Below are 12532 nucleotides of genomic sequence, written 5' to 3'. Positions count from 1 at the left end.
AGACAAAATAAAGATCCCTCATAGTTTAAGATGCCACAATTTTAACGTGCAATGGCTCTTTTCATTTTGCCCCCAAAAAAGTGCTCATAAACATTTCTGAGATCCTTAAAACTTCTCAAATTCAGAACCTAAATTCTTAGATCAGCCCTAGGAATTCTTTGCTTGGGTACATGAATCTTTGTCAGTAATTCATAAATGGATATGAAGACAGCTCATAGCATATATGAAGTGAATTCACTTTACTATTCAGTGCATAGTGCCAGAATTAAACAAAATAAGTTTACCAGTAATTATCTTCTTTGAGTTTTCTCAGATTCCTTACAATCATATAGAAGCTGATAATAAAAAAGTATAGCTAACTTTTACATGTCAGTCATCAACAAAAGCAGTAACTTTATAAAAAGTTCTTTGAATAGAGAAAATAGTACTTAGAGACTGCACATCAGTATCAGATTAAGTATCTATACTAATAATTGTGGTATATGGTTAAGATTCACAATAAACATTCTGGTAAAAATATTAATGGTACACATCTAGGAATCAAAAGTCACTCTGATTAGAAATATAAACAGACAATTGTTAAAATAAACCTTTATGTCTATAACTATTATCATAATAATTATATATTTAACAAGGTTTATACATGTACATATATGTGTGTGTAGGTATGTGCATGCACATGTGCGCATTCACACCAGACTCTTGGGTGCTTTATCTTTTAGAATACAGACTGTTCATGAAATATGTTCATATAATGGAAAATCGATTGTGCTGTGATCATAACAACTCCAAACAATGCACACTGTGCAGACTGCACTCCCAGAACTATAAAAAGTAAGCATGCTGTTCTTTCAATGTCAAAGTAGTCGTTAATGTGCCATGATGAATAACAGGTGTCTGTGCCAAAAACCCTGAGCATAAACTGATGGCTTCATTATAAACCAAATCAATAGTAAATGCTATGTAAAGGACTAAATATTTCTGACCAAAAACACTACCAGATGAAATAATTATTTCCTTTGCAAAATCAAATTTTATTTAAAATAATATTAATGCTTTAGAACTGTGGGAATGTTTCAGAGGAAAAGAGCCCATTTACACTAGGTGAATTCAAGCTTTACATTTCAGTTTTATAATTAGAGTGGCTCTGTAATTTATTGTCAAATAACAACACTTTTGAGAGAGAAAAGCAGTACTAATAATAATCAGTGGGGGACAGCAGGCATAAACTGGGACCAGTCCAGGCAAATCAGATAATATGGTTACCTTACTTGTAATTGAAAACACCAACAAATCCAAATCTTCTTTGATCTAGTAGGTTTTTTAAATCTTACTTTTAAATATTAAAGCCTGCATAACTCATTATATGTAGATGGAAAGGAGAGAAAGACTGTCTCTATTTTATTATCTATTTTGAATAAATTGCAGTCCTGTTATGCCCCTGTGTGGCCAGCAATCACAGCAAATTCACTGTCACACATTTAGCGATAGAGAAATAATTACAGGTCTGTAGGAAAATACAAGAAATGTTACTAAAAATCCGAAAATGGAAAAACTTATTAAGTACATTTTTTCCACAAATATTATCACAAAAGATAGTCATCATTATTATGTTATTTGAATACTGCTCAAAGCAATTGATTACTCAAGGCCCTGAACACTTAAAAATATACCTTCTAGCATCCCAACATTTTTGTTTGCTTCCAAAGACAAGATCACAAAATTTAGATTTTATAATTAATTTAGTACTTGAGAACTTTTTGCTGGTAACAAAAGCAATTATCTTTGTATCCTGATTAAATAATTTAATTTGGGGAAAAATGAGTTTACAGTAAGAAAATTTGATAATAAGAATTTAAAGTGTCATTTTATCAAAACCTATCAAGTGGATTTACATTGGATGCCAACACAAATTTTTTTTTCTTGTTGGACCTTCGGTTGTTTTATTTTAGCTGTAAAAGAAGATAATATCCTTCCACTTCCTTTATGCACAAAAATGGTACTCAAGAAGCACAATGATAAGAGAATCAACTAAGAACTTTCAGTGTGAAACGTAAGGGTCATTATATATGGTTTCCAACAAAAAGCCCATCTAAAATATTTCGATTTTTTTCACTCATAAATATATTTCAATTATTCATTAGATAACAAAATATTTTAACAATCTATAGTTACCTCCAGTTTAGTGACTTTTGATGCATAAATATTATTGTGTATTGAAAATCTTTGCTTCTTTGACAAGTTGAACCTGGAAATGCTTGTGGAATAATTATTATGGGAGAATTTCATTTTTAACCTTTTATTGCTTGTATGTCATAGAAGTAAACTGCCCTACCACCTGAAAATCTGATGAAAGTTGAGTTGCAAATTTAGGGACAAGATTAGTTACCTAGAAAAAGTCTCAAGAAAACTAGTTGACAGAGTTCCCTTTCGATAATAGATTGTCTACTATTAACACATAGTACTATTCTAGTAATTTCTCCTAGAAAGCAATTCAGAATAAAATATAATGCAATTGTCCATATTTATGATGTTATGTTTCTGTCACTTTAAAGATCATACTTAATGTCACAATACAATGACTGAATATTCCATTTCAACTAATCCAATTAAACAATTATTATTAATGTAATAACAACCAACACTGCTCTTCCAGAGTGACAGTTATAGAATTGATGCTTCAACTTTAAGACCTTTATTATGTCCAGTCCACAAAGTTGAAAGGCCTGTTATTTAGAAACATTTTTAAAGTTGTTGTAAGAGCACATCATCTGATGACATACTCATATCATCTTTGTTCCATAATTTTTTCTTCAAGAATGATATTTTTAGTCCACATCTTACTTTTCTGATTCAGTGTCTAAGCAGAATAAGAATTTTAAAAGTCCACTGTATCTGATCTGAACCCAAAGTAACCAAGACATTAGAATATGTGGCAATATTAATTATAAGTTCATATAAACTTATTTTCACCTTTGATACTTCTAAAATAATAACTCTTTGTATAACTGGTTTTGCTTGATTAAAAGTAAATCAAGTAGTTTGCATTTATGAAGATCAGTAGAGCTACATGTGAAAAAATTTCATGTTTTCTGAGGACTAAGAAGTCAAAAATATATAAAGGCAGGGGATTTATTCCTCCTAAAACAGAATAAATCTTTATTGATTAACTGGTAGTTTCAGATAATTTTAGATAAAAAATCAAAAAAGTTAAATAAGACTGGCCTCACAGAAGCATTAGAAACTTCACAATTTAATGTTTAACTGCAGCAACATAAAATTCCAGGTTTTTTAATAATGAGAGCATTGCAATTATAAGCATGCCAACAATAATAGAAACTTGAGGCCAAGGAAAAGAATAGTAATAGGGATGCACACGATTCCCTCAAAAAATAGATATTCTCATATTTTAAAACTACTAACATATACTTTAAAACTAATTCCATACCATGCTGTTAATAGCACCACTTCTAAAGTGAATGTATACCCAGCCCAAATATTAATATTTTTAACACATAAATTCTTGGCATAAAAAAAAGAAACAGAAATCAAACAAGGAATAGATGTATAAAGGATGAGTACCAATCCTAAAAGTCTGATAGCTTCAGATCATGGAAATTTTAAGAAAGCCATACTGCCTCTTTTATGTAAATGTAAAATGCAATACAGATTATTTTTATCATTACAGATACTCAAGCAATGTATTACTAAACTAAAAAAAAAATCTTAAAATATAGATAGCCTATTTTAGAATATCACAGAATTTCATAACTCACATATTTTAAATTAGTCCAAAAACTAAACGTAAAAAACAATCAAATTAGTTAATTGAAGAGAACTGTATGGGGAAAGAAGTGAAATTTTATAAAAAAAGATACGTTATTCTATATTCCATGAAAAGGTCATAGATATATTTATCATCAGTAAACATTTTAAATGTCAACAAATTCTAAAAGCCTCCTTTTCATTTGCTAAATCAAAACATATACTGTGTAATAGGTATTTTTTAAATCTCTAAAATAGGCTGCCTCACATTGTTCAGAGACCCTAAAAGGAAGAGACCAGCAAAAACCATTCAATATTCTATGCACTCTTAGTTCTCCCTCAATTTCCAGAAGGTTTCAGTGCATTATCATGTTCACAGAATTTCCTTCTCAGTCTTTCACCACATATATTTAGTTTAAATGGGGTCTTTTCTACACTAGGTATATAACATTAGAAATTCTCAAAATGCAAACAACTTAAATGAGGGGAGAACTGGGTGATAAAACAGCATTTTAAAAGCATTCTTTAATAGGCTATCTCTTTTAGTGTAAGCCAGAGAAACCATCTAAAACATATGTCCATAATTTAACAACCTTCACCACACACACGCACACACACACACACACACACACACACACACACACACACACCAAAAAAAGATCAGGTTGAAAAAGCAATAGGAATTTATAACAAAGCATCCTTCCAAACTAGCTGACCTAATACAAAGCGTTATTAGCAGTTCCATAATATAGCTTGTTTTAAAGTGATTATTGATCTACCCTGCATAGAGAAATGTCTTAGACCTAGAAAACATCTTCCACATGTTTTATAAAGAGCATGCATGATTGCTAATTCAGATGTTCCAACAAATCACATATGATTATATATCCCCATCCTTATATATGCAATGTAATCACTGGCGTGATCACAAAGGAAAAATGTCTATCAGACATTTTAAGTTAATCATTTTATTAGAAAATGAAATCATGAAACAGCCTGTATTATGTTTCAGAGGTCAAGCTAGTTAAATTTAAGATGCTTTTTGTGCTTTGAGGTAAGCTTATTTTCCTTCTTAAAATCAATTAAGAACTACATAAAATTTTATATTTATGATTAAAAAGACAACACCCTTATACTACTAATATTTCAATACTGAACAATTTTACAGACATATAAGATTATTATTCTGAAAATATCAATACCAGAAGAATATATAGTTTAGCTTTACCCACCTTGTATTGTTTAGTGTTTGTCCAAAAAGCTCATTTTGTAAAATATTTGGTGGGGATGAAAAAACCCCATGAAAATGAGATAAAACAGAATTGCAGACCTGGCGCAATGTCTCAAATTGCATTTTCCTTCCTTTTTTCTTCCTTCTCTTATTTTTCCTTACCACCTGTCTTTAAAGTCATCTATTTGCAGACACCATCAAATAAAAACATGCCAATCAAGTTCCATATTTCTCCTGAGCTCTGTAAAAACTGCGCTTAAATGAGCAGAGGTTGATAGTTAATTGTACAGTCATTATTCTTCTAATTCAGTCGTAGAAGATTCAGTACCCGTGCGGCTTTCGGCTTTCTCCTGACTGTAGCAAGAATTCTAAACAGCAGTAAGCTTTTTGGGCATTCCCAGCTGAAGTGCGAAGCTGAGCTGCTTTCATGTACTCTACTCATATTTCTCTCAGCCTATTAAAAACACGCAATGAATAGATGCTGTCATCAGGAGTTTCAGCACATCTGGCTACCAGCAATAAAATCTCAGAAGTAATAAAAATGGGGCAAGGTATCTTCTCAATGTTACTACTAGGTAAGAGGGAGAGAAACTATAAATTTCCCAACCCTTTTCTCTTTCCCTGAAAAATGAATAACTCCAGCAACAGAGTATATAGGTCTCATCAATGTACAGGTTGCTGCATAGGACCAGAACACTCAAAAAATAAGTAGTAGGCTTCCCTGGTGGCACAATGGCTAGGAATCCGCCTGCCAACGCAGCAGACAAGGGTTCGAGCCCTGGTCCGGGAAGATCCCACATGCTGCGGAGCAACTAAGCCCGTGTGCCATAACTACTGAGCCTGCGCTCTAGAGCCCCCGAACCACAACTACTGAAGCCTGTGTGCCTAGAGCCCATGCTCTGCAACAAGAGAAGCCACCGTGAGAAGCAATGAGAAGCCCGTGCACCGCAACGAAGAGTAGCCCCCGCTCGCCACAACTAGAGAAAGCCTGCACACAGCAACGAAGACCCAACACAGCCAAAAATAAATAAATTAAATAAATTTTTAAAAAATACTTGAAAAAAAAAGTAGTATATCCTTCTTTTGATATCATGAAGCAATACAAATATAACAGACAATAGGGCTTTTATTGCCTGCATTTATAATGCCATAATTCTCAAGAGACATTTGGAAAACATGTACTTAGTTGTCTTAATTCTTGTTTAATTTTAAAATGTCTTCATCAGGCTTCCCTGGTGGCACAGTGGCTGAGAGTCCGCCTGCCAATTCAGGGGACAAGGGTTCGTGCTCCGGTCCGGGAGGATCCCACATGCCGGGGAGTGGCTGGGCCCGTGAGCCATGGCCACTGGGCCTGCACGTCCGGAGCCTGTGCTCCGCAGCGCAAGAGGCCACAACAGTGAGAGGCCCGCGTACTGCAAAAAAAAAACAAAACAAAACAAAAAAGTCTTCATCTATTTATTTTTAAAGGAAAATGAACAATTAAAGGAAAGTAAACAATGTTCAATCTGGGCCCTTTCTAAAGGCCATACATAGTGACTACATGATATTTATGTAATGGTAGAAAAAAATTATACCTTATCAATTAAAACTCACTTAAACGGCACACATAAAATATGAACTTTCTCACAAATCAAAAAAACACAACGAAGGCCAGAGAGACTTTATCAACTATTATTAATTTATTTCAATAATGGTGGTCACAGTATTTTTCAGAAGGATACTTCCTGACGGCCCCAGTGGTCTTAGAGTACCCCAGATCACCATCCATTCTTAATGAGTAATTCTGGTTTAGATAAAATCTTAGGTTAATCTATTTCCAGAATCATCCATCTTTCTACAGCAGATGCTCTGGTGAATTTAAAACCAAATTTTAAAAATCAACTCACTTATAGAGATGATTAATATATTTATTGATCTTTAATTGTTCCTAAATCATGACATTTCTTTAACAGATACATCCCTTTTAGCCCTTTTTCCCTCAACTTTTAGCCTTAACCTCCTCTATCCCCTTTCACACACATACCACTATCAATAAATATGCACTTAAATACACTAAGAAGTTTTTTTAGAAGTGGTGAATTCTTTGACATGAATAAACATGTCATGAAATAACAACACAAAATAAACAATAATATAAATTTTTAAATGATACAAAGTAAACATGTAATAATATAAACTTTTAAACAAATCATTTACTTCTTTTATAAACTAAGGTCTTCAATTATGGATTTGTCCTCAACTAAGAGTGTTCCTATTTTGCTTATTATTTTAGATTTTTATAGGTGCACACTAATCTGTTTATGAAATATACACATAATAGTCATAAAGTATTTTTTGGCTTATAAAGTACTTCTAAATTTTTTTAATATCTAGAAAACATTATGAGTAAGTGATAATGTTGCTATTGTTTTATAGATGAAAAGAAACTTAGGTGTTAAGGGATTAAAGATCACACAGCTTGTAAAAGATAGAGTATTTGAATGAAGGTCTTTGCTTCAGACTCCACTTCACATGCTCCTTCCCTGTCATTCTATCTTCTATATACGTGCACACGTGGGCACACACACATACACATATACAGACATATATGCACATCTATTTGTAAACAGATCAGTCTCCATAGATGAACAGGAAACCTACCTGCCAGTGACCCAGTCAAGTATATTTCAGTTAGAGCAAACATCTCAAATTTTTCAGCTCACAAGTAACTTTAAATGGGTTTCTTCCATTTAACTCAAACAGAAGCAACCTGATGTGCTTCAAATTTTTAAGCCTCTGATTACAAGGTTGATTTTCACATCTATGAAAGGTCAGTTTCCATAAGTGGAAACATGCATTTTTAAATTCTTACTTTCAAAGTTTATACCATCTGTGATATACATATATATATATATATAGTTTTCCCCCTTGTGGGTAGATTCAACTTTTATAAATAATCAAAAGCCATTTTAAAGCAACTCTATTAAATAAGAAGGTGATTACACTGCAAAACACTCTCTGTCGTTAAAAAAAGTTTCTTTGAAGGCAAGCTCACAGCAAGAGTTTCAAAAATGGTCTAAGTAATAGAAAGACTACTGGAATGAGCCTCAAAATGGTTTCTTTGAAGTAAACAATATAGCAACGACCTTCCTCAGAGCCTTATTTTCCAGCTGTCACTGTACAACACACACTTCTGGTTGGCTTACTCACAGTTCCTTCAATATCTCAGAGGAGATTTCTTCTACTTTCCCACCTCATTATCACCTTTCACCTTCTCCTACTCATCCTTAAGGGCTCAAATGTCACTTTCTCAAAAAAACTTTCTTTGACCTGGATTAGGTCTCCCATTATGCACTCTCATTGTACCCTATACTTTTTCTTCATAGCATTTGATAAAAGTAGAACTATATATTTACTTGAAAAAGAATGTTTAATGTCTTTCACCCTCAGTTCCATGAGATTAAGGCCCACATTTATTTGTTTACCACAGTGCCTAGTATAGAGTAGGTGCTTAATAAATAAGAAGCCTAAATTTTATGGAAAACTTAATTATTTTTTATTCACATCCCATAAGTAGGACAGGAAACTGCTCAGGGCTTAATTTGGTTCTTAGCTTCTGTGTTTGTTTGTTTTAGCCTACCACATCATGTTATAAGGCTTAATAAATAGAAGAAAGACCAATATTTGCAACCAAAAACATTGTTCATTGGATGGACTTTGTAATTTGTTATAAATATCCTAAATATTATAAAGAATGTTTATAGCTAATATTTGTTTTAAATTTTCTACGTACTGAAGGCTCACAAGTAACTTAAATATCAGCGGCTTCTATAAGGACAGAAATAACATGGCACTTGAGGTCAAATGGCCTGGATTTAAGTACTGACTCCTAATACTATCTAGCTCTAATACTTCAGGATGTTCACTTTATATATCCGAGCTACGGTTTCTTCAAATGTAAAATAAGCTACATCACTTATTTCATAAAGTTATTATTATATGAAAACATGTAATATATATAAATGTATTTTATAAACTATAAAGTATATAGTACTTGGAAGTAACCTCACTATGAACTATCTAAGGAATCAAATTATTGGAACCAGGATTCTAACAATAATGTTAGGTATCTTTTACTTATCATATTTATTCATGCAAAAAATATTTATAGAATTTCTTTGGGTAAGTTTCTATATCCCTGTTCGTTAGATGCTGAATGAAGGGATGCAATGCTTATGCTTACACCTTTCTGCAAAAATGAGATAAATTCAGAATGTCCTTCAAGTAAGGTCAGCTCCATACTTACATCTAGTCCTACAGAGAGGCATTAACTCTCACAAATGGTGTAGCTGTTGGCAATTGTTTTCTCTATGACTGTTCTATTAGAATCTTTAGCTCCTCAATGGAAATGACAATGCTAACTAGAGTTCCCAAGGAAGAAGAGATGTTAAGAAACTTTGGGGGCTTCCCTGGTGGCGCAGTGGTTGGGAGTCTGCCTGCCGATGCAGGGGACACGGGTTCGATCCCTGGCCCGGGAAGATCCCACATGCCATGGAGCGGCTGAGCCCGTGCGCCACAACTACTGAGCCTGCGCGCTGCAACTACTGAAGCCCGCGTGCCTAGAGCCCGTGCTCCTCAACGGGAGAAGCCACCGCAGTGAGAAGCCCGTGCACCGCGACGAAGAGTAACCCCCGCTCCGCAACTAGAGAAACCCCGCAGGCAGTAACAGAGACCAGGTGCAGCCAAAACATAAATAAATAAAAATAAATTCATTAATTTAAAAAAAAAAAAAAAGAAACTTTGAGCAGCAGAGGCAATTTCATTAAAGATGATAGCAAAAAAGTCAATCAACGCTTTAAAAAGTTCAACCTAAAAGTAATCCCCAAATTTCATATAAAAATAAAAACATAATTTATTTTGCCTATTAAACTGGCAAAGTATTGCCCAGAAGGTCAGAGAATGGGCACTCTTAAACCATATTTACTGGCAGCAGTGTATACTGATAGAACCTTTTTGAGAAATATTTAGTAGTATGTAGTAAAAACTTTTAAAATGTTCAAATTCTGAGAGAACACTAGGAGCATAAACACCAAAATGTTAATATTGATGATCTCTGGGTGAAAACATCACAGAATTTTTTTTCCATTATGCTGTAGTTTTTGGTACAGTACCCACAAGAAAAGCCAAAATTTAACCTACGTAATGTGGAGACTTCTACAATTACAATGAAGTCATTCATTAACCATAATATATTAAATATGATGTTAGCCCATAAACTTTTGCTTAGCAATGCTCAAGTAAATCAAATACTAGATTATTAGTTTTCCCATGATTGGCTATACCCATTAGCACTGGTATCTATTCTCTTCTTTATCGATAAGTTCCTAAAATTCTGTAATAAGTCAAATTATTTAATTAGTACTATGAAACATCCAAATGAGATGAGAAAACAAAACTTAGTACTAACTTCTTTACATCAGGCCTGCTGTAAGAGGAGAAGGTGCTTCTTCATATCTCACACGGAGATATCTGGCTGTTAAAATGTGTGGAGGTTTTCCAAACTGTCTGCTCGTCAATAGAAGCTGTTCGTCTTGCTCACCTCCCAAGCCATAATTTGATAATTATGGCAGTTCCATTGCTTTATCCTTTTCCACTCTGTCTCCCAAATCAGTGTTTTCTAATCTTTTTTATTTTTATTTTTATTTTATTTTATTTTGCGGTACGCGGGCCTCTCACTGCTGTGGCCTCTCCCGTTGCGGAGCACAGGCTCCGGACGCGCAGGCTCAGCGGCCATGGCTCACGGGCCAGCCGCTCCGCGGCATGTGGGATCTTCCCGGACCGGGGCACGAACCCGTGTCCCCTGCATCGTCAGGCGGACTCTCAACCACTGCGCCACCAGGGAAGCCCAGTAAGTTTTTTTAAATGTGTTGATCCTCAGTTATTTTCTGATGTACCAAAAAAATTCCGTAGCATTTCCCAGGGCTTGAACTCTGTATCTATCTCCCTAGTTTTGACCAGTGAGGCAGAACAGCCTCCACAGTTTCTACCATCTAATTCAGAAAGGAAAGGGAAAACAGTGAAAGCCTCCACAAATGTATGAAGTCCCACCATCATTATCATCTCCCCAACTCCTCTTTCTAGGCCAGATATGAGGGCTAATCCTACTGTGCTTTGAATCAAGCTGCATTATTAGAAGTATTACAGAGCTGCTTCAACAGTCCAGAGCAGCTCTTACCAGAGCAGTCCCCACACCTACAAGCTGGCAGCAGGAAATACCTTTCCTATCAGACTCAAGAATCAGGCTGTAGAGTGCTAATCCTAGATTTAAACTCTAGAATGAAAATATCCAGAGTGATTATATGCTCTGACACCTAGAGGTTCTTCTATCTGTTAGAGGAAAGAGAACCAAGACCTCTGAAAATACATTCTGGTAAGTCCCTCCAGTATTAGGACTGCTAGTTCCAAGTAATTATTCCCTTGATAATTATCAAGAGAATGACTGGAAGCAACACTACAATTTCAGGGAGCAATATCCATATGAATAAGATCCAACTCCATCTCTAATAGCGCCACTGTCCAGGAACGACGGTATGGAAATATTTATAGCCTTGGGACTCCAAGCACTCAACTTAAGCTTGCAAACTGCCTCCAGAAGGCACCTCTACTACCTAGTAAATTCCAAGTATCCCTAGATTCTTCAAGAAAGAAATACTGACTGCACATTGTCATTATATGAAAATGAAAAATTATAATCATTGGCACAACTATAAATGTGTTTTAGCAAAATATGAGAACAAATGAAATACTGTGCAATAATAGTGGTCTCCAAGAGTTCCCGTCCACAATCCCTTTCTTTCTTTCTTTCTTCTTTCTTTCCTTGCTTTCTTTTTTTATCCTTTTCCATTATGGTTTATTATGGGATATTGATATTGAATATACACAATATACACAATTCCTTTCTTTCACGCAATTTCCTTCTACTCGTTACATCATGAAAAAAGGGAGGAGTGGAGACATCATAAATACACCAAAGAATTATCTCACCACATGTGGATGAAAGGACATCAATTAGAAAGTTGATACGGTAGTCAAACCAAGATATTAGTTGGCTTGAATTAAAATGATCACAGTAAAATGGAGACAAAAAAAGACTAAAAAGGTAGATGTTGAATCAACCAAGACACAATGATTGATTTGCCACAGGGGTGGGAGGTATTATATGAAGGTCAAGAGAGGAATAAAAAAAGACTCTCAGATTTCTTTCTTAAGTAATCAAGCAGATAATCTTAAAATTTGCTGAGAAAGAGAACACTAAAGGAGGAGCAGATTGAGGGAAAAGGAAGGGAAAGATGATGAGTTGTTGAATTTAAGGAGCATGTAAGATAGCTAGAAAGCCAGATAAGTAAGCAATTGGATATGTCACTATGGAGTTCAGAAAAGAGTTCTCAGCTAAAGATATAAATTCAGGAAGCATCAGCATGTTAGTAATGATTAGATGAGATCACCCAGAGCGAAAGTTCAAGGTGGAAAAAAAAAGTCTAAGACGGTATACCAGGG

General features: G+C 34.6%; 1 protein-coding gene across 34 annotated transcripts in view; it reads right to left on the bottom strand.

Annotated features, from left to right (window-relative positions):
- The window catches only part of RIMS2 (regulating synaptic membrane exocytosis 2), a gene marked incomplete at its 5' end in the record, with an annotated part of 584629 nt that overhangs the window by 348876 nt on the left and 223221 nt on the right, over positions 1 to 12532 (bottom strand). For 13 of the 34 annotated variants that reach the window (XM_082858730.1, XM_082858736.1, XM_082858729.1 and 10 more), the window contains one exon: positions 4998 to 5119. The exons of the other annotated variants lie outside the window; for them this stretch is intronic. In XM_082858730.1, coding sequence (XP_082714856.1) covers positions 4998 to 5119 — 122 coding nt within the window. Of the gene's footprint in view, positions 1 to 4997; positions 5120 to 12532 lie in introns of those variants that run through there. 34 annotated transcript variants of the gene reach the window in all.

This window comes from Leucopleurus acutus, assembly GCF_964270905.1.
Source record: "Leucopleurus acutus genome assembly, chromosome: 17".
Lineage (NCBI taxonomy): Eukaryota > Metazoa > Chordata > Mammalia > Artiodactyla > Delphinidae > Leucopleurus > Leucopleurus acutus.
The sequence above is the reverse complement of the archived record's forward strand: the minus strand, read 5'-3'. Positions and strand labels throughout refer to the sequence as shown.